Source organism: Nicotiana sylvestris, chromosome 8, assembly GCF_000393655.2.
Source record: "Nicotiana sylvestris chromosome 8, ASM39365v2, whole genome shotgun sequence".
Classification (NCBI taxonomy): Eukaryota; Viridiplantae; Streptophyta; class Magnoliopsida; order Solanales; family Solanaceae; genus Nicotiana; species Nicotiana sylvestris.
The window spans coordinates 205,998,064-206,021,611 of record NC_091064.1 but is presented as its reverse complement, the minus strand read 5'-3'; the positions used below and the strand labels follow the sequence as shown (position 1 = coordinate 206,021,611).

General features: G+C 39.3%; 2 protein-coding genes across 2 annotated transcripts; both read left to right on the top strand.

Moving 5' to 3' along the window:
- The first annotated feature begins 12,066 nt into the window (after positions 1-12,066).
- LOC104230156 (protein YABBY 4-like) lies at positions 12,067-14,960 on the top strand. Its single transcript, XM_009782892.2, has 7 exons — positions 12,067-12,509; positions 13,017-13,157; positions 13,250-13,367; positions 13,782-13,830; positions 13,990-14,065; positions 14,444-14,518; positions 14,642-14,960. Exons 1-7 carry the CDS (start codon positions 12,408-12,410, stop codon positions 14,708-14,710), a joined length of 630 nt encoding a protein of 209 aa, XP_009781194.1. The 5' UTR covers positions 12,067-12,407; the 3' UTR covers positions 14,711-14,960.
- Positions 14,961-21,114: 6,154 nt separating this feature from the next.
- LOC138876283 (uncharacterized) lies at positions 21,115-21,921 on the top strand. The gene has a single exon (XM_070155194.1). The coding sequence runs from the start codon at positions 21,115-21,117 to the stop codon at positions 21,919-21,921; it is 807 nt and encodes a 268-aa protein (XP_070011295.1).
- Positions 21,922-23,548: the final 1,627 nt, after the last annotated feature.

The window sequence follows — 23,548 nt, the reverse complement described above, 5'->3', positions numbered from 1 at the left end:
TATGATGACTATGACATCATGTTGACAAAGTTGTTCGACATGGGTAGGTGTTGATGGGCATGGACTGTGGCACGACGGCATGCGACTAAGGTGTCAAGGCATGACAAGACCATGGCATTAGCGTGGCCATGGAAAGGCAAAGACAACGAGCAGCAAAAGCATAGAAAAGGCTGGAAAACCTAAGGCAAGCTAAGGCAGCGACATGGCAAGGAAGATAGGCGCGGGCAAGGCAGTGTCATAGGCGAGCTGGACAAGCAGCAGTGGTAGATATGCGCGAAAAGGCATGCTGCACGAGGGCTTGGCGCGAAGACATGACAAAGTTGACCTTTGTCGCCGAAATTTGAAAGGCTGCGCCCTTGTGCCATGCACATGCTGGCCAGTTGGAGCAGTTTCTTATTTTTCAGCATTGTGGCTAAGTGGGGTTGTGGGAAGTTGTCTTGTTTGAAATTCGAAATTTAAAATCTCTTGCTGTTAGAGATGTCAACTACTAGGTTTTAGATAAGGCTGGAGCCAAAAACGTTTGTCTATATATTCCTAGATAGGCAGATTGTCAAGGCATAGTGTTGGCTTCCTTTGACTCCTTTTTTGTAAGGATGTGTTTATGCGCTTCTTTGTGGCACGAGTTTAAATACAAAGTTGGGAAGAGATTCTTGTAATTGTGTTCCTTGTCACATTTTTTTAACTTTCATAAACTAAGTGTTAGTCCAAAACGTGAAGAAAAAAGAAAGAAGGCAGAGTCATTGTTGTGTAACTATCGTGCAGTATCAATACGAAAAGAATTGACCCTGTAAAATCTGATATCAGAGCATCGTCGGCAAAATCTTGGAATTATCATGGCGGAAAATACAGAACTTTGTGAAAGGCTTCAGAATTAGAGGCGCTTGTAGGAATTACTGATGATATAGTAGATCTGGTTGATATTCTGATACAAATCCATGGCGTAAACACCGAACTTCAACACGTTCATGAGATTTTTGATACCCAACTAGTGGAATTGCAAGCTTTCCACGAAACTGCTGTTGGGAAGTTGGAAAAAAACTTCAGAAGGAGAATGAGGATGTTAAGACGGAAATTTAGATCCTCCGACGGGCTGTTGCAAATGTGCCCCAAGGAAGTGAAAAACATTCCAAAATTAATATTCCAGAACCAAAGGCATTTGATGGCGTGAGAGGCGCCAAGGAACTGGAAAAAAGTTCTTGTGGGACTTGGAGCATTATTTCTCTACTGCTCATGTCCCCGAGAAGGACAAACTGACCATGGCGGTGCATTATTTTAGAGGAGATGCTGTGCTATGGTGGTGTACGAAAAATGCAGATGATGAAATGCTAGCAAACCCAAGGTTGATACTTGGTAGAAACTTCATGACACGCTGAGGGAAAAGTTCTTGCCTAGCAACTCGTCTTGGGTTGCTAGGGATCACAGTTGAGACAAACTAGTTCTATTCGGGACTATGTGAAAGATTTTTCATCTTTGTTGCTAGACATCCAAAACATGTCGGAAGAGGATAAACCGCACAATTTCATTTTTGGAATGTAAGGCTTGGCACGAAACGAAATTCGTATGTAGAAAGTTAAAGATCTACCTAGTGCGATTGCGCCAGCGAATGCATTGGTGGATTTTTGCTCAACTGGTCTAGCTTCTGATCCTGCCTCTTCTTCTAAGTCAAAGAAAAAAGAGATAGGTAAGAATTGGAAGAAGGACAATCAGAAGCATGATGGAAATGACAAAGGCAATGGCAAGATGGATGTTTCTTCGTAAAAAACAAACAGGACATCGGGTGGTGAAAAGGTTTGCTGGACATGTGAAAAACCTAGACATCATGCACGAAACTGCCCAAATCAAGGAAAGATAAATGCTCTTCTTGCTAAAGAACAGAAACAAGGGAAGGGACAGGAAGTTGCTGCCTATGTGAATCCGCTACTGATGTTGAACACTTTAGCTTGTGTGACTGTGGTGGATGTTGAAGAAAATGTTGCCAAGGAAGAAGTTACATACGTGAATGCTACAGGGGATTATTTGGCTGATGTTTATTCCTCACTAATTTATGTGGATCTGAAAATTAGAAACAAGAATGTCGTGACAATTATTGATATCGGAGACACGCACACCTTTGTTGCCTTCAGAATTGTTCAAGAGTATGGGCTGCAGGTGACAGAGTGTCCGACGAAGATGAAGGCTGTGAACTTAAAGGCGCAACCTGGTTATGGGGTGGCACTGGATATCCTGATGATATTGGGCTATTAGTCTGGAAAATTCAACATGACTGTTGTTCTACTGGATGACTTCAATGTGCCGTTGGGAATTGATTTTCTGAAGAAGAACAAAGTCGTTCCAATTCCTCATTTAGATGGACTTATGTTCATGGGGAGACAAACCCTGGCTTTTTGAAAGGTATCGACCCTATGGGAATAAAAGAAAGAACGTTGGGATTGCTGCTTTGATTTTTACCATTGCATTTGAGAAAGGCTTGAAGAGGGGTGAGGAGACTTACCTCGCTGAACTCATTGAAGTCAAGCCAGATGTGCAGATTGAGGTCCCGGATTGTGTTGTAGATTTGCTGAAGGAATTCAAAGATGTGATGCCTCCAGAATAGCCAAGGGAGTTACCACTGAGGAGGTAGATTGATCACAAGATTGAACTTATTCCTGGATCGTTGCCGCCTGCGCGACTTCCTTACCGCAAGTCGCCTATGGAACTGACTGAACTAAGGAAGAAATTGTCTGAGTTGCTTGATGTTGGGTTGATTCAACCATCGAAGGGTCCATATAGTGCTTCTGTTTTATTCCAGAAAAAATAGGATGGTACTTTGCGATTATGTGTTGACTATAGGGAGCTGAACAAGGTGACTATCAAAAAAAAGTATCTGAGCCCTTTGATTCAAGATCTGCTGGATAGGCTTTCGAAGGCTAGTTATTTAACTAAGTTAGACCTAAGGTCAGGTTATTGGCAGGTTAGGATAGCCGAGGGAGATGCCCCTAAAACCACTTGTGTAACTAGATATGGTAGCTTTGAATTTCTTCTAATGCCGTTTGGGCTAACCAATGTCCCAACAACTTTCTGTAATTTAATAAACAATGTTTTATACGAGTATCTTGATGACTTTGTAGTTGTTTACTTATATGACATAGTCATCTATAGCCGGACCCTTGACGATCATTTGTCTTACATAAGGAAGGTGCTGGAAAGACTTAGAGCATATCAACTCTATGTCAAGATGGAAAAGTGTGAATTTGCAAGCCGCGAGATAAAGTTTCTAGGCCATTTGGTTAGTGAAAACAAAGTGCGGATGGATCCAAAGAAGGTGCCAGCAATAGTTGATTGGCAAGCACCAAGCGGGATAAAGGAACTTAGATCATTTTTGGGCTTGGCAAATTACTACCAGAAGTTCATTGCAGGTTATTCAAAAAGGGCTGCTCCTTTGACGGATTTGCTGAAAAAGAATGTCAAATGGATTTGGTCAGACTCGTGTTACAAGGCTTTCAATGCATTGAAGAAGGCCATTGCGTCTGAACCAATCTTGAAGCTGTCGGATTTTGATTTGCCATTTGAGGTACACATGGATGCTTCTTATTATGTTGTTGGCGTTGTGCTGGTCCAAGAGGATCATCCAGTTGCATTTGAAAGCATAAAGTTGAACGCTGCGTAGAAACGTTATTCTGCACATGAGAAATAGAGGTTGCAGTAATTCATTGCCTTCAAGTTTGGAGAGTCTACTTGCTGGGAATAAACTTCGTGGTGCGGACGGACAACGTGACTAATACATACTTTAAGACTCAACAAAAATTGAGTCCGAAGCAGGCCCGATGGCAAGAGTTCTTGGCTGAATATGATTTTATTTGGGTGCACAAACCTATAAAACAAAATTAGGTTGTTGATGCACTTAGTCACAAAGAGGTATTTGCTGCAACTTATGCACTCACTCGAATTGAATCTGATTTTCTGGATACAATCAAGTTATGTGGTTGAACTATCCATTGTATGTGAAATTGATGGATCAAGTGAAAGACGGGACAGCTAAACGGTATTGGATCGAGGACAATCTGCTGCTCTTCAAAGGCTGGAGAATTGTTATTCCTCAAAGTGCTGGATTGCGTCATTCTCTTCTAAAGGAGACGCATGATACTCCTTATGCTGGCCATCCGGGTGTTGAAAAGATGTTGGAATTGCTGTCTCGGAATTACTTTTGGCCGAAAATGGAAGATGATGTTGAGGCCTATGTAAACTTGCATGGTTTGTCAACTTGACAAGACTGAACGGAAGAAGGAAGCTAGTTTTCTACAACCTCTACCATTCTGGAGCATCCACGGGCTTCTGTTTCTATGGACTTTATCAGCGGACTTCCAAAAGTAGATGGCAAAGCATCAATTATGGTAGTGGTGGATAGGTTCTCAAAATATGGGATTTTTTTGTTGCTCCAACCGTTTGCTCTTCTGAAGTAGCTGCTGAATTATTCTACAAGCATGTTGTGAAACACTTTGGGGTTCCAAGGGATATTGTAAGTGATTAGGATATGAGATTTACAGGCCGATTTTGGACTGTTGTGTTCAAATTCTTGGAGACTGATTTTAAATTCTCGACTGCAAATCACCCACAAACCGATGGGCATACAGAAGGTATCAATCATCTGCTTAAAGAGTACTTGCATTTTATGTGACTGCTAATTAGAGGAATTGGGTTGAGTTACTAGACAGTACGCAGTTTTGTTACAACTTGCACAGGTGTTCGGCAACTAAAATGAGTCCTTTTGAGATAGCGTTGGGAAGACAACATGACACACCATTGGAAGTCACTCAGATGAAATTAGGGGGCAAGTGTCTTGCTTCTTATAGATATGCTCGTGACAAGCATGAGTTGTTGGCTGAGGCACGAGACAACTTGAGAAAAGCGGCTAAGAGAAAGAAAAGGGACGTAAACAGAAATAGTCGGCCTTTGGAATTCAATGTTGGTGACAAGGTATTGCTGAAACTTACTCCACAAATTTGGAAGAAAATAAATAGATGCGCCATCGTGGGATGATTCCAAAGTATGACGGCCCATTCGAAGTTGTAAAGAAAGTGGGTGAAGTGGCTTACTGACTGAATCTGCCGGAACATCTCAAAATTCACCCTTTCATGAGAGTTTCCTGAAACGGTTCCATAAAGATGCTGAAGATTAGATAAGGGCGGTGCCAAAATATGCTCCTCTAGTAGAGCGCAAGCAATTTGAGGAGACTATTGAGAAGATTTTGGATCACTGTATGCTGGATCAAAGCAAAAAGAACAGACAGACAAAGTTCCTAGTTCAATGGACGGGAAAGCAGGAATGTGATGCAGCTTGGGAAAAAGGACTGTCTCTATGGAAATTTTAGGATCACATCAAGGCGTATCTGGATTTTGCCTTGCCGAGGGTGACAAGCTCATCTGGTGGGGGAAGTTTGTTAGCCCCTCGGCTTGATTGATCGAACATGGCATGGGCATGGAGAGGGATTTACATGATGGACCTCGGCACGGGCCTTTGATGAATATGGCATCATGTTGACAAAGCTATCCGACATGGGTAGGTGTTTATGGGCATGGACTGTGGCGCGACGACATGTGGCTAAGGTGTCAAGGCATGACAATACCATGGCATTGGTGTGGCTATGGTAATGCAAAAACAACATGCAGCAAAAGCATAGCAAAGGCTGGAAATACTAAGGCAAGCTAAGGCAGGGCGTGGCAAAGCAGATGGGCACGGGCAAGGCAGTGTCATTGGTGAGCTGGACAAGCTGTAGTGGCAGATATGCACGCAAAGGCATGCTACACGAGGGCTTGGTGCGAAGACATGACAGAGATGGCCTTTGGCACCGAAATTTGAAAGGTTGCGCCCATGTGCCACGCACATGCAGGATAGTTGGGCAGTTGGAGCAGTTTCTTATTTTCATCATTGCGGATAAGTGGGTATGTGGGAAGTTATCTTGTTCGAAATTCGAAATTTAAAATCTCATGTAGTTGGGGAAGTTAACTGCTAGGTTTTATATAAGGCTGGAGCCAAAAACTTTTATCTATATATTCCTATATAGGCAGATTGTCAAGGTAGAGTGTTGGCTGCCTTTGACTCATTTTTTGTATGTTGTGTTTATGTGCTTCTTTGTGGCACGAGTTTAAATACAAAATTGGGAAGAGATTCCTGTAATTGTGTGCCTTGTCTCATTTCTATATGTTGTCATAAACTAAGTGTTGGGCCAAAACGTGAGGGAAAAAGAAAGAGGGCTAAGTCATTGTTGTGTGACTGTCGTGCAGTGTCAATACAAAAAAATGACCCTATAACACCTACCATGGGGTAGAAAGGTTGTTTTCGATAGACCGTCGCCACAAGAAGATGAAATGCGACAATAGAATAATAACAACAACATAACTAGAAAGATAGTACCAGCAAGCTAAGAATCAGAAAATATACCTGAAAAAGCAATATCAATAATCAGTGTAGTGACAAGCTCCTAGAAAATAGTGCAAGCACAACATGTAGCACTACTATACTAAAATACGACATAGGCCGACTAGACTTACCCACAGAACGGAGTAGAAAAAAGCTCAACTACCTACTAACTTTCAACCCCAATGTTCTTCCTCCATACCTTCCTATCAAAGGTTATGTCGTCGGTGAGCTAGAGTCGCGCACATGAGCCCGGGGGTAAATTTGAGGAACCTTTTAAATTGGGTTGGGTAATCACTCTAATAGTTAAATTATAAATTTTTGAGCAATTATTGATTAGTTTGTCCAACCTTTGGCTAGTTTCGGATTGTTCGGCATCGAGTTGAGGCTTTTAGAGTGATTTATGGACCAAAAAGTGGACTTGGAAACGAGGTAAGTCTCTTGCCTAACCTTGTAAGAGAGAATTAACCCCATAGGTATTTAAATTCTTATTTGCTGCTAATTGTGGGTGCTACGTACACATGAAGTGACGAGAGTTCGTGCATAGCTTCATGTTGTGCCCGGGTAGACATATGCCTTTATTATGCTATTGCTTGCACTATTTGAACTCAATTTGCTATTTTAATTGCTTGAATTAATAAGTAAAATTTGATTAAGATTATGTTAAATCGAGCTTTATTACTTAGAGATTTTGCAGAATGTTTAATCATTGATGGAAATTTATATCTTTTATTGGTTTACCTTAAAGTTGTGAATACATAATTCGTGATCCGAAGAGTTTCTCTATTCTTATGCATCGGGCCGAACGCCTCGGCAATATTTATGTATAATTATGGGATACATCCATGGATCAGGCCGTACGACCATAATAGTGTATGTACACGATTATTATGGATCGGGTCGTACGACCTTAGTATAACTCGTGCGTGTTGTCACTTGGAGTCCGATTATACTTGATATGTCTTTCATGACTTGAGAATTTATAAATACATGTCGGACCCTTTCTTGTTGAGATTAACATGTGATATTTGGAAACTTTTAATTGTTTTTTATTAAAGGATCATTTAATTATTGGCTCTTATTCCTTTATTGATGTTGTATGTCATGCCTATTAAATATTCACGTACATTATATATATTGCCCACTGGTAAGTGTCGATATCGACTCCTCGTGCATCTGGAGTTCGTCCGGGCGTGCATCCGCATTACCCGATGGCCTAGTGGTGAGCTACTTCTCATAGCCCGTTCTGCAGAACCCGGAGCCTTCTCTTGTTATGTTTTATCATTTCTGTCTATTTTCAGACAGTAGTTCTTAGAGAGTTTTGTATATTCTACTAGATGCTCATGCACATGTCACATTGGGTTTTGGAAATTCTAGTAAACACTTATGGGTTTTGATTATTTAATTCACTATCTTACTTTTACGTTTAGTTTATGCTTTACGTTGCTACGCTCACTTACTTGTTTCCTTATAAAATAAAAATCAAAGATATTAAAATGAGCAATTAAATGGGTATTAAAAGATATTAGGCGTTATCACGATCTATAATGGAAATTGAGTCGTGAAGATAAAGTCCCACCAATTGTAATCGAATTATCAAATGTTTAAAGAGATATATTTTCTAACCAATTGATGTTATTTCAATGTCCAAAGAAGTAATAGATTATTTTCACTTAATTAAGCACATTTAGCACTCAAAAAAATATATAGTGACGCAGACTAGCACAGTCAAAATGATTGAAGAAGCACATCAAGAATTTAAGGAACTTGTTGAAAAACTTAAAATAACTGGGATGGACATGGATGGTCCTTAAATGGGAAAACAGCTACACAATCAGTGAACAGGAAATGGCAACTATCTTTTCAAAGCAACGTTACTAGGGTTCTAAAAGAAAAATAAAATTTGTAAAATCAAGAATTTTATGGGAATTCGTGCAAAAGAAGTGAATGAATCTAACCAAGTTAGCCAAAAAAGAAAGTTAAAAATCTAAGAAAGGACAAAATAGGACGGTAAAGTAATGCTGGATCTGTGTTGACACTACTGAGATGTTTTTTTCACTGACTTGAATTCATTTTTCTGCAAAGAGGAGACACAGAAGAGAATGAGTGGTCAAATCATCAAAAGTAAGCTTTTAGTTCTGTGTTACATATTATCACATAATCATGGCAATATAATATAGAGAAAACCATGATCGTTCAAATCATATTTTTCAAGTGTGTGGAACCCTAGGGAGGCAGAAACGGAGACGAAAGGTGTTGTAGGGTTCTTGGATATATTACTATTTGGAATTAATGTGGGATGTGGCTTATTGTCCTGGGGTCACAAGAAAGTTCTTCAAAAGGCTTTTTCTAGTGTTTTGTATTATTCTATTTAAATCTTGTGAAAAAGTTCAAACTTGCTCATGTTCTATTTGAAATTGAACAAATTTGTCATCCTTTAGGGCTCGTTTGGTACAAGTTACAAGAAATAATTAAATTCAGGATTATAATATTTTTTATTCCTATGAAAAGATGGAATAATTAACACGCGATAATTAATCCTCGAATTCCATCTATCCAACCAAAACCCCTTAGAATTTTGATTTAATCGTACCTCGCTGATAGAAAAAATTCATTTTTTCCGTTGACTCCTAATGGAGGTTCAAACAAGAAAAGTAACTTTGACTTAACGCAAAAATTGGAGATAAATTAGATATTTTTCCGAAGATTTTGGACAGGTAGAATACACTTATTTCATACTGAAATTCCGTTAATGATATGGGCATATATGAGACAATTTGTTAATGGCTAGGTACAAATCGATCAAAATCTAATGGATGGAAAAATTAAGCAATTTCGAATAGTATACACGGAGAATTTTTGACCTTCTCCATAAATCTTTGAAAAGTTATTTGCATAAATTTAACCTTTACACTATGATGTATAATTTTTTTCACAATACAAGTGTATATATTAGCATGTTGTTATATGTTACTTGTATAGTTGTATCACTTTTATGATCACCACCTTTATTATTATGAACTTTTACTTTTATTTACTCTTTTTGTTTCATTTTATATGGCACTATTTCATTATTAGTTGTTCAAGAATTAATAACATTTGTTTATACAATGAAACATTTTAATTTGAAACTTCCTAATATAAATATCACTGTATATTTAAAATCACAAGTTTCAAAAGTATGTTTTAAACTTTGCGCAAAGAGAACAACAACAACAACAACAACAACAACAACAACAACAACAACAACAACAACAACAACAACAACAACAACAACAACAAATAACCCAGTGAAAATCACAAAAGTGAGGTCTGGAGAGGGAATGATGTACGCAGCCTTACACCTATCCTGGGAGGGCAGAAAAAATATTTTCGATAGACCCTCGGCTAAAGAAGATGAAAGGAGCGTTGATAGCAATTCATAACAAGACAATATATTTAGAAAACTAAATTCAAGATAGCAATAAAGAATATGAAAGAAGTACCGATAAGGAGTAATAGTAAGACAATATATTTAGAGAAACTAAAACCGAGGTCTGATAGCAATAGAGAATATATAAGGAGCACTGATAGCAAACTAAGGAAGTACTGGTGACAAGTAATAACAGAAAAAGATATACGAAAATAGCAAACTCAGGATAAAAGGATACCATACTAACATTAACACTAACGAACTAATAAAGACAAATGGAAACGCACGACTACCTCCTAACCTTCTACTCTAATACTCAACCTACACACTGTACCCTCATATCCAGGGTTATGTCCTCAGTTAGCTCAAGTTGCCATGTCCCGCCTGATCACCTCTCCCCAAGACTTTTGGCCTACCTCTACCCTTCCTCTTACCCCCAAGACTAACCTCCCACACCTCCTGATTAGGGCATCTGTGCTTCTCCTCTTAATATGCCCGAGCTATCTCAGTCTCGCCTCTCGCATCTTTTCCTCCACAGGGGCCACTCCCACCTTGTCCCGAATAATTTCATTCCTAATTCTATCTAACCTAGTATGCCCATACATCCATTACGGGATTTTACAACAACAACAACAACAACAACCCAGTATAATCCCACAAGTGGGGTCTGGGGAGAGTAATATCTACGCAGATCTTACCCCTACCCCGAGGGGCAGAAAGGCTGTTTCCAGGAGACCCTCGGCTCAACACAGCGACAAGAGACGATATATTAGTACTATCAATAGACTCATAATAACATAACATAACATAACATAAAATAAAAATAACAGCAATATAAGAAATATAGGAAATACGAAAAATATGGAAGATATAATAATATCCAGCAGATAAAGCCTTGCATCAGTAGCTGACCAGTAGCATCCTAAGACTAACTCCTAACTGGCTAGTCTCACTCTAGTGCGCTGTAGAAATACTCACAGCTTCCCCTAGCCTACAACCTTAATGCTCGACCTCCACAATTCCCTGTCAAGGGCCATGTCCTCAGTAATCCTAAGTCGCGCCATGTCCTGTCTGATCACCTCTCCCCAATACTTCTTAGGTCTCCCTCTACCTCTCCTCGTGTCCACCACAGCCAGTCGTTCACACCTCCTCACCGGTGCCTTAGTGCTCCTCCTCTGAATGTGCCCGAACCATCTGAGTCTTGCTTCCCGCATCTTATCCTCCATGGAGGCCACGCCCACCTTCTCTCGAATATCTTCATTCCTAATCTTATCCATCCTTGTATGCCCGCACATCTACCTCAACATCCTCATCTCTGCTACTTTCATCTTCTGGATGTGTGAAATCTTAACCGGCCAACACTCGGTCCCATACAACATGGCAGGCCTAACCACTGCTCTATAAAACTTACATTTTAGTAACGTTGGCACTTTCTTGTTACACAGGACTCCCGACGCTAACCTCCACTTCATCCACCCCACACCTATACGGTGTGTGACATCCTCGTCGATCTCCACAATCCCCTAAATAACTGACTCAAGGTACTTGAAACTACTCCTCTTAGGAATTACAGAATTTTACGTTTAGAATAATCCTACCACAACTGGTTTAACAATTTACTGTTTTGATATTAATTGTTTATATTTATTTGTTGAATTCCTTAATAAAGGAGTCTGCCTAAGTCAAAGTTTTTGGATCCAGATGACCCCATGCAAGAGCGAATTTAGAGGGAGGAAGAGGGTTCACTCGAACCTCCTTTGCCGAAAAATTACATTGTGTATATAAAGGAAAATTTATTTTTTATCTTTATATATTGTGTTTTGAATCCCCTTGACATAGCCCAAAAGCATAGATTAGTAGTCAAGGAGGTTCAAAACCTTTGTAAAGTCATTGGTTCTCAATTCCCACTAGCTACAATCTTATTTAATTTTTTAATTTTTTTTTTTGAACTCCCTTAGCGAAAATTTTGCCTCCGCCCATGCATTCCACATTGGTTAACTGATGGTTTAGAAAATTTGCATAGAGTTTTTAAAAAGAACTTTGAAAATAACAAGTGAATTGAGAGCTTTATATCGCTCCATGCAAACGTCCTTTTCTGGCTCCTCGCTCCCACATCTGCGGTCTTCTGCCTTTCATACATACATTGGGAATGCCAACCACACATGTTCTTTTCTAATTATTCACATAAAATGAAAAAAGGCCAAGTATATCAATTACTCCATCTATAAATGTATACATATCACATACATCCATGCATGTGTATGGTCCAGTATGCATATGCATTAATGCATGACTTAAATAGTTTGCATCCATGACCTAGCTATAATAAGGACCAAGAAAGGAGAGTGAAGCAGGTGAGGGAAAAAAAAGAGTTATCATCTCTCTCAGCTTTTCTCTTTCATTTCTGGCCTTTCCTGCAACAATTTTTGCACTTTGTTTTCATACCTCCCCAACTAATATTATCAAGAAGAAAGCAGATCCAAGGAGGGGGTGGGTAGTTTAGTTTGGTAGTTGAAACTGTCAAAACATCAATCAATCAAATCAATCAAACAGCAGCAACAGCCAATATATCAGTTTGCAAAATAGTAGGAAATAGAGTATCATGTCCTCTTCAACTCCTAATTCTACCTTGTCATTGGACCACTTACCTCCTTCCGAGCAGCTCTGCTATGTCCATTGCAACATCTGTGACACTGTCCTCGCGGTATATTATATTCTCATAACATTATTCTCTTTTCTTCCTATACTTTGTGAATCAAGAGTTACAAATTAGGTCTTTCACTAGGGTTTCTTGTGTTTTTGGCCATTCTTTAAGTCTTCCTTTAGTTTTTTTTCTTAGAGTCATGTTTTGACATTTAGCTCTCTATCTTTTGTTCACTCAAGTTTTTGTTTTTTTTTCAATTTGCCAACAACTTTTTTAGTGATTGGGTTGGGGGGGGGGGGGGGAAGATGTCAAATTAAGCAAGATTTTTTTTTTAAAAGATTAAGCTATCGACCCAGGCTTTCACCTCCTGTGGTGATGGAGGATTCGACATTGACCCTATCTTATATATTAAATAACAAAAATAGAGCGCAAAGGAGGGGACATAAAACCAAAACCTCCCGAGAGTAATACATAGTCAAAGCAAGAAAATGATCGATTTTGTGTTTCTAATCCTTGTGGGTTTTTTAATAATTGATTCTTTTATTCTCTTTTGTGATTGATTCTTAGGTAAGTGTTCCGTGCACAAGTTTGTTCAAGACTGTGACGGTTCGATGTGGCCACTGTACTAATCTTTTGCCGGGATTGCTTTTGCCTTCAGCTAACCATCATTTTGGTCACACTTACTTCTCTCCTTCCCACAATCTTCTGGTATATCTATACATTACTGATGAAGCAGCACTATTTTTAGGTCTTTATTTGTCAATTTGTTGGCTATAATTGATAAACGAATGGCTTTGCAGGAAGAAATTACCAACGCAACCCCAACTTTCTTGATGAATCAGAGTAACTCTACTGATTTTGTCCTACCTACTCGACCTGGATTTGATGATCTTCCTAGACCACCCGTCATTAACAGACGTGAGATATTAGTCCTTAGACATACATTTCTTTTATAATCAATCTCAGAAATTTACTCTCTACCTTCATAAGTTAGGGGTAAGGTATGCGTATATAGTATCCTCTTTAGATCCTACTTGTAGAATTATACTGCCTATGTTGTTGTCCTTGTTTTTAAGGAAAGACGGATTTCAATTTTTGGGATGCCTCCTTAAATTCTCTTAAACATATATATCTAAGTTTTGCTTATTGACTTTCCTTTGTGAAGATGGAAAGGAACTATAGGATGACAAGTTAATTTCTGTTAGCTATCTTACTTTGCAAAGGGCTTGTGTCACTTTTTGTACTTGAAATGATGAAGACTTAGGTATAAGAAACATACATCTTATTATTAACATATATATTAGTAGTATTAATGTGTATTTATATGTACAGCCCCTGAGAAGAGACAGCGAGTCCCCTCTGCTTACAACCGATTCATCAAGTAATAATCATAAGCTTCTGCTTCTCTTTTACCAGGCAAACTTGTAGACATTCTTCTTTTATTTAATGAAATATATACGTGATATCGAATACTAAAAGTTATTTATTGAATTTATGTTGTCATATGAAACTAGATATTGGTCTTTGAAATTTTCTGCAGGGAAGAGATCCAACGCATAAAAGCAGGGAATCCTGACATTAGCCACAGAGAAGCTTTTAGCACCGCTGCAAAAAATGTATTAGTACTGCACTCTTGATTATCTAGACTAGGGTTTCTCCTCTTCTTTTATTTTTCATTTTCTCTTTGGTATGATATTCTATTATATTTTAAAAACAAGCTTTATTTTGGTCAAATCCGTCCAAATGCATGTTATTTAGCTAAATAAAAAAATGTGTCGCTCAAATTATCAAGAAATTCTTGTTAGATACGAGGAATTTACCGACAAACTGGTGCAAAGTTAATTACGGTTCTATTCACATTTATTCAAGACATTGTTGGGTTGAATTTAATTCTATGTTAATTCGACATCAAAACTTGATAGCTAACAACTAGGGTTTCTATGTGTTTTTACTTGCGTCAAAATTTTCACATTATTTTTTTGTTAATGACACAGTGGGCCCACTTTCCACACATTCAATTTGGTCTCGTGCCTGATCAGACTGTTAAGAGAGCTAATGTCCGCCAACAGGTATGTTATCATGCATCTTCTTCATTTTGTTAGCTTTCCCCCCCCCCCCCCCCCCATTGTATATTCAGTGAATTTCTCATTTTAATTTTTATTTTTCCTTTTGGTTTATTAATTTGTTGATAGGATGGAGAAGATGTTCTTATGAAAGATGGTTTGTTTACTTCAACCAACGTTAGTGTCTCACCTTACTGATATCAGAATCAAAAGGGAACATGTTTTGAGATGCAGAAGCTATTCCTATAGCAGCTAGAACCAAGTCTAACCCTTTGGTTTCTTTTTAGCCTACCAATTAATGTGACTCTCTACTAGTGAGTTGAATGTGTATTTCTAGACTTTCTTCTTTTATCTTTTTGTTGAAGTGTACTTATGACTTCAATGTCTCAACTTGCTTGAACAGTATGTTATTTCCTTCTTACTAATGACTTTTTGCTTTTGCACTATACATTTTCACAGCCTAGAACTTAATGCTCCATTTCAGCAGTAGTACTGTCCAATAAGTTTTTATTCTTGTGTTGTATTAAAGGATAATCACAAAAGAAAGAAAAACAAACTTGGGAAACAGTAGCATATAGCTAGAATAACTATAAACGAGAATATTCATTTAAGCACTACTGTATGTGTTAGTTTCAGATATTCAATGGAAATGTCGAATCCAATCAGATTATTATTGTTATATTGTGTTAGTGTTGAGATACCAAAGAGATAACTATCAGATTATGTAGGTTCAAATTCAAATTTTAGTTGCTGCATATTGTAATATGAAGATATCAGAGGATAGACATTTTTTTGGGCCTAACACTAGTTAGGCCCATCTTGCATGCACCTTGACTAATTCCATGGGATATCTGTCACCTCACCAGAAATAAATACCAGATAACTCTATCCACCAATACTTGGATAAATGGCAAGAAATTACCAGGTAATCTTATGATTCTCACCCACTTTACTGACCACTAGGTCACATCGTTAGGTGCTAGACATAGCTCATATAATAATCCTCGTTGGACTCAACATTACTGAAGTATTCTTGTGAAAACGTTTTAGAAAATTCATTAAAAACTTGTTATAAAACAAAATGTTAATCTTAAATTAAATAAGTAAAGACCCCTCCCAGAAACGTATTACTTGCATATTTTGTTGCACAAGGCTTTCTTTATGTATACATCAGTTCTTTTATCGGTGTATGTACGATTCCTAAAGGATATAATTTTACCCTGATTAACCTGACTTTATCGAGAAATATTACATTTTTTAGGCCAAGAGGTTGATAGCAAGCGATCTATCAATGATGTGCACACCATTGCCATTCTTGAGTGTGGTAACAAAAGTGTTTTGGTATATTATAAGTCAATAGGATTGGCCGGCGTAAATTGTTATCCTATATGAATCATGAAATTTTGCTCTCTTAAAAGCTTACGACCATCTATCCATGTTTCATGGCAATGATCAAACGACATATATGCATGGGTCAAAATTAGGTCGAGTTTAGTGAATGTAAACGGACGAGCTGAGACCGAGGTCGAAGCCAAGCACGGCCCATTGGCGAGGAGTCGCCCAAAGAGAGACCAGTGCCAAGGTCGAGTTAAGAACAAGCAGCAACAACGGCTAAAATATTCTTAGGATTATGAATAGGAATATTACAATGAATATTCTCCCAATTATATTTTTTTAGAGTTTTCTAGGAATATTCCTTATAAATAGGAAGAGATAGGGAACAAAAAGGGGGCTTCTGAACTTTTCTGAGAGGAACATCTTGTAAAAGGTTGACTATCAAGAATATACAAAAAGCTTGTCTGCCTCCTCTGTTTGATTCCATTGCTTAACATTCCTCTTTTATTCACCAGATCTAAGAACACTTTGTTCATTTCCATAGTCAGTTGTCACACGCTATAGTCAGAAGAAGGAATCATCCAACTCATTCAACATTTCGGTGACAAATTCCTTCTGATATTTTATACTTCAATACCACACAAGAGGGGGTGATTTGTGTGGTGTCCAATTTTTCGCTTAAACTAATTATGGAAGGACCTGGTTTTCTAAGTGTTCCTTAACCTACTATTGCAGAAATAGTAAATGAGAAAAGTAAAGAACACAAGTATTTTACGTGGAAAACACCTAGCTCAAAAAGTGAAAAAACCATGACCTACTTTCCAGTAGGATTTTCCCAAACTCTCCACTAAAATCACTGAGCCAAAAACTGTATTTATAAAAACTCTTTTGTAAACCTAGGACTAACTCTAATCCTGTTGTAGCACACAGCCTCTAACTGTTGCGACAACTTCAAGTTAACTCTAACTTGAATATTCTAAGTACCTATTACAATTGCCTCTAGATAAAGCTGAAAGGTACAATATGAAAATACCTACTACAATTGAACTAGAATAAAAGACAGATACTTGGAACTGGTTGTTCTATCTAGTTCATGTAGCTTCAGGTTTGCACACTTGAATCACACACAAACTGCTTGCAAAAAGCCTTGCTATTTTGCTCTCAATTCATGTTTAACTTCAGCATTTGTGCATTGTCTAAAAGAGAACAACACTGATATTTATAGAGTTAGTAAATAAAGATTAACTAAAATTCTGATGCTACTCTTCCTTGGTGGAAGAGTTCTAGTTGATCTCAATATCTAACTCCTTCCCTGTCTTAGACAGTGTTCTCTTTGAGTGAGGAGTCCTTCTCCTTATCAATTATACAACCTTTTCGATAAGGAGATATCAATTCTGTCAAGTTAGGTTTATCTCCTTCACGTGCATCCCACATGCTCAAATCTGCCTGTATCTGTGCTCACAAGAGATGGACCTTCAAGCCTGAAATCCTTTGTCAATCTTCAAAACAAACCTGTACTTGGGCCAACAAATTCCCCATTTTTTATGATGATAAACTCTTTGCTTTTCATACGCTTAGGCCCTGTTTAAATTCAGCTCAACATCAACACAATGTTAGAAATATTTTTCCTTTTTATCACTTATCAACAAGTACCAGGTTCATTAGGTTATAGACATCACTTGTTCAAAGCTACACATCACTTGTTTAAAGTGTAACCTATTTATTTTTCCCCTTTTGGCATCATCGAAAAGTTGCATAAAATGTGCAGAACCCAGATTATTAAGCTTAATCAAGACCACTGGGGCTATCCCAAATGCAATTATGGATTAATCATCATTGATCAAGCTAAAAGTTTCAACCATCAAAGAAATAAAAACAAATAGTTAGAGCAAAAAACAGAAGATTTCATTGATTTCATTGATAGTTGATATGATTCTTCCACAATGCATAAAAGGAAATAAAAATACTGAAAACATGAGCAAACAACAAAAGAAACATCCCAAACTGGATCACTGAAGGAACTACACTAGGCTAGGATTTAAGGCTTAGAAGAGGTAGCGGCTAGGTTATTTGCTTGGAGAAGTTTCAGTATGTCTTGAAGAATTCCATCATTCTTCTCATTTTCCCTTGCAAGTTTATTTCTGAGAACATCTCTCTCAGATTCTACCTCAGCCAACTGTGACTTCAGCCTTTCTATCTCAGCTTCCTTTGCCTCACTCTCCTGTACCAAGACTCTGACCTTGCTATTAATTGGTGACTTTTTGGACGAACCAGGTTCATTAGGAGTGACAAGAACCTCATAGTCACAAGCAATCAGAGTTTTCGCCCCAAAATGATATTTGCTTGTAGCTAGCTCCTACTTCTTCAAAGGCACCTTAAAATGAGCAAGCACAGTAGTAAGAATGAACCCACAGGGAATAGTATGAGACTTGGTACCATTGATAACCTTATCAAAAAGCTGGACTATAAACCCAAGCCAATTTATTTGCTTCCCACTATCTAGACACTCCATCAGAACCAAGTCCATGAAGTTTGTAATGTGCCTCTTCTCCTGCCTAGGCAGAACACATTTAATGACAAATTCAAATAGCACCTTGTGGGAAGGCTTCATCGCATTCTTGTCTATAGCCTTGGGCTCACTTTCCTGCTTATGATCACTGAATTTTCTGGTGATGGCAAGGGCAGTCGGAAAATTTTCTAGGCTTGGCCACTTAAGCCTTGTGTAATCATTGTACCCCTCAGCAGGTACACCTAGAATTTCACTCAACTCCTTCATATCAAAAGAGATTTGCATCCCTTTTACCAAGCTGGTAACTCTTCCATTCTGCACTACAACATTTTCCATAAACTCAACTACTTCATCCCTAGCCAATCTGCCATCCATTTGAAGGACCATGTCCTTCCACCCTTGTACCTCTAGCTTTCCAGCAGAAGGACCATCCATTCATCCTCCAGATCCTTTAGGAGTCTTCCCTTCAAGATAGTCATTTTGCCAAACTTGGCCAGCTTGTCCACTTCACTGTCTGATTCATCCTCCTCTTTTTTACTCGATTCCTCTTCTTCAATAATCTTACTTGTTTAGTTTTCACTGCAGACCTGGTCCTTTTTACCAAGGTAGATGGTTCAGCAGACTTGGATACAGATGTAGACTTCTTAGAAGAAGTCTTGACTTTCTTGGGCTTGGGGGTCTGAACCTCCACCTCAGTAGTCACTTTTTCACCTTGATGGACCAGGTCCATCTTATCCACATCAACAGCCTTAACATGCTCTCCCACTTTTTCTTTCCCTTTCTCCATCCTATTCTTCTTACTTTCTTCTAAAGCTTTCTGCAACTCCTCCTCGTTTTGCTTCAGCTTGCTCCTCGTGGCTCTTCCTCTTGGGAGAGGAATTTTAGTAGTATTAGAAGGAGCAACCTTCCTTTTCTTGTTGGCTCTTGTTGTGCCAGGGATCTTTGTTTTAGGAGTTATCCTTTTCTTGGGGTTATAACCGTCACCTACCTTTTTCAAAAAATCTTCTAGGGTTTTTCAACGGATAAACCAGGTTCATCTGTATGCTTTCCAAGGTTAACCAGCCCTTCAGCGACTTCTCCTGATCCACTTCCCCCTGTTTTCTTGCCACTTTCCTCCACCTTTTCTGACTCTGCTCTACAGATAGCCATTCTATTAGTTCCAGAAGTAGGTGAAGAATCAACCACTTCTTTCCCTTTTCCCCTCTCATCGCTTCGCACACCCTCACTCTCTTTTTCTTTTTCTCTTTTATTTTTACCTCCTCTCCTTCTGAACTCAGGCATTTCCACATCCACCACATACCCAACCAATATAAATCTATTTTATAAATTTTTATCCAAATCAGAGATGACCTCAATAGAAGGGTTTGGCACAGGCGTTACCTGCTCAGAATTGGAAGACCGGTTCCTTCCCCCTCAGTTGCAGACTTGAAAGAGTCATTAGAGTTTTGGGGTTCTTGGGCTAGACTTGCCTATAACTGTGCATCGAGTTTCCTTGAAAGCGCACCTTTAGCTACAGTTTTTCGAGCAAGCATTTTTACTCGTCGTCTCCTAGGTTGAGAGATAGTTTAAGATGAGGAACATGGTGGGAATGTACCATGGTTATCTTGAGGGTTAGTCATTTTTCTTGATTCTGTGAGGAAGGAGATGGGTAGGTTAAATTTTGGAAGAAAAAAGAAGAGAGAAATTTTGACGAATTTTGGGAATTATGAGAGAATGGGAGAGATGATGATGAATGATTTAAAGGAAGGGGTAATTACTAAGTAATGGAAGGTTTAACAGTCAATTAGAAGTTTAATCAAACTGAAATTTCAATTTTGAAGAGACGATTGAGGCGTCTCTAGAATCTAGGTGAGTTAATTTGGGTGGGAGTCTTTGAACAGAACTTCACTTAATAGATAAGTTCAAAAGAAATTTAGCTTAGGAGGGACTCTTCTCAGGATTCAAATATTATTATTTCAAAATATGCAGAGTGTAGAAAACATACCGTGTTATCTTGATGAACTAGGTTCTTCACTGATAATTCTCTTGCGTAAGTCTAGATTTGCAAAAATAGAGAAAATATCATTAGAGATTAATGACTCATTTTAACATATGGCACAAGAGTATACTATTAAAAGTATGAGATTGAGTAAGATTTAGTCTACTTATGTTTCAATTTTTTTTTGTTTAGCATTGAACTGGTCCATTTAGGTGATCTTAATCATCCCTAATTCCAACCTGTTCCTTTCAAAATGATCTCTACTTAAGTTTTTTGTGAAAGTGTCAGCAATTTGCTTATGAGTAGCACAAAGCTACACAATGATCAAGCCTTTCTCATAGTTGTCCCTCAAAAAATGGTACCTAACATCTATGTGTTTAGTTCTTTTATGATGAACCGGGTTCTTTGCCATACTAATGGCACTAGTGCTATCACAAAAAATAGGGATGCAACCAACATCAATTCCAAAATCCATTCATTGTTGTTTGATCCACAACAATTAAGCACAACATGAGGCATCAACAACATACTCAACTTCAGCAGTAGATAAGGCTGACAAGTCATCACTGCCCATACCGAGGCCAAGAAAGTAGAAGCCATAGTGAATGACATATTCGCCATCAAACAACTGTCTGGCAAACGACTCAGGGACTTCCTTGCCGGTTTAACAGAGTAAGAATGAGCCTACCAAACGATTCAGTGGGGATAGCGGTAGCGGCCTTCCAAAATGGGTTAAATAGGATCGGGTCGAGGGCGACTAGAAAATTATTAAGCAGACTCATGAAATACCCTCCCACCACCTGGGAAGAAATTCACAACGCTTACTGTGCCGAGGTGAGAGCAGATGAAGACGACCTCAATGGTCCAACTCAATGGTTGATGTCAGTCCAAATGGAATCAAGGAAATATCGTCAGAATGACAGCCAAAGAGATCACACAGGACCACTCCTCAATCGGGAAAGGCACCAACCATACATTAGAGCAGCCATCCCACTACCTCCCCGCCAAGTCGAAGGGGCGTCCAGGCCACAGACAGGGACTCACCGAAACGAAAAAGGTATGCCTCCACTTTTACATGCTCACAATTTTTGTGTTTCTCCTTTAGAAATAGTTTACGCCCTAGAGAAGCTCGGTCCCAAGGTGAAATGGCCACAAAAGATGAAGTCGGACCCAAATTCCAGAAAGTCTAATGCCCTCTACGAGTTCTATCAGGAACATGGCCACAAGACCGAGGATTGCATAGCCCTACGACAAGAAGTAGTGAACATGCTCCACCAAGGACATTTAAAGGAGCTGATGAGTGACCTAGGGAGAGCCAATTTCGCCCGTGGACTAGAAAAAGATCAAGGCCCCCCAAAGCCACCCTCTCCCGCCCCCACCATCCAAATGATCATCGGTAGAGGCGACGAAGGAACAATCAACCATGTGAAGTTCACCAACATACACAAATTGAAGCGGTTGATCACCAATGAACGGTATGATGACCTCGAAGACAGTATCATCTTTGATAAGTCAGATACCCACTATTTGACCTTTTCTCATTTCGACGCTCTTGTCATTGCTTTAGAATTTCAATTACTGATGTAAAAAGAATCATGGTAGACAATGGGAGCGGCGCGTTTATTATCCACCCCAGAGTTCTAGCACAAATGAGACTCGAGGATAAGATAGTACCACGCTGCATAACACTAACAGGTTTTAACAATGGAGTTGAACGAACGTCCAGAGAGATAACATTGCCCGTTCTGGCCAGGGGTGTCACCCTGGACACCATATTCCATGTCATGAACCAAGACACAACCTACAACGCCATTATAGGGTGACACTGGATACACGCCATGAGGTCCATCCCATCCAATTTATATTAGGTCAATAAGTTCCCTACCCCATGGGGAATATTCAGCATCCGCGATGATTATCGCACAGCTCAAGAATGCTACTGCATCGCCCAAGACTACACATACACTCAACAGTTAACAGCGGAGGCCTCAGGAGCACAAGTATTACCAAGTTGGGGCCCGAGTCCGACGAACAAACAGACATCGTCAAAGACCCTAGCGTCGAGGAAGCCATAGGGTCAACAGTAGAAGACCTCGATCCTGTCCAGCTGGACAAAAGTGACCACAACAAAAAAGCCTACATTGGCCACAAACTCATAGAACTAGGTAAATTCCATAAATTGTTAACTAACAACGCCGATATGTTTGCTTTCTCCCATGCACATATGCCGGGTATCCCGAAAGACATAGCAACACACAAGCTGAATGTCGATCCACTCTACTCGCCGGTACGGCAAATCAAAAAAACATTCAATGCTGCAATCAACGAGACCGTCCATGAAAAAATAGAAAAATTGCTCGCCAACGGTTCCATTCGAGAGTCAAAGTACCCCCAATGGGTCGCCAACATAGTCATGGTGAAAAAGAAAAAGGGGAATGGCGCATGTGTATAGACTTCACGGACCCAAACAAACCCTACCCAAAAGACTCTATCCCGTTGCCTCACATCGATCAGCTCATCGACGCAACAGCGGGGCACGAGTTATTAAGCTTCTTGGATGCCTACTCAGGATACAACCAAATCCTTATGGAGGAGGAGGACCAGGAAAAGACCACCTTCATCACCCACCAAGGGACGTAATGCTATAGAGTCGAGCCGTTCGGGTTGAAAAATATCGGGGCGACCTATCAGAGGCTGGTCACCAAGATGTTCAAAGAGCAACTCGGCAAAACGATGGAAGTCTATATAGACGACATGTTGGTCAAATCAAAAAGAAAAGAAGACTACATCGACCACCTGAGAGAAGCCTTCGACATACTTAGGCGATATAGCATGAAGCTGAACCCTAAAAAGTGCGCCTTTGGCGTGACCTCGGGAAAGTTCCTCAGCTTTTTGGTATCGCAGAGAGGCGTCAAGGTCAATCCCAACCAAATCAAGGCTATAGAGGGAATACCTAAAATTTTGACCAGCAAGAAACAGGTGCAGAAGCTGACCGGCCGTATAGCCTCCCTGTCAAGGTTCATCTCACGATCATCTGACAGATGCCATAAATTCTTCAACATACTCAAAAAGGACAACAGACTCTATTGGAATTCTGAATGCATCAATGCCCTAAGAGAATTAAAGGCATACTTGTCCTCACCCCCGCTACTTGCTGATAAATGGGGATTTTAACCGATTATTTGCTCTCTTTTACTTGCGTTTTGGGCCTAAA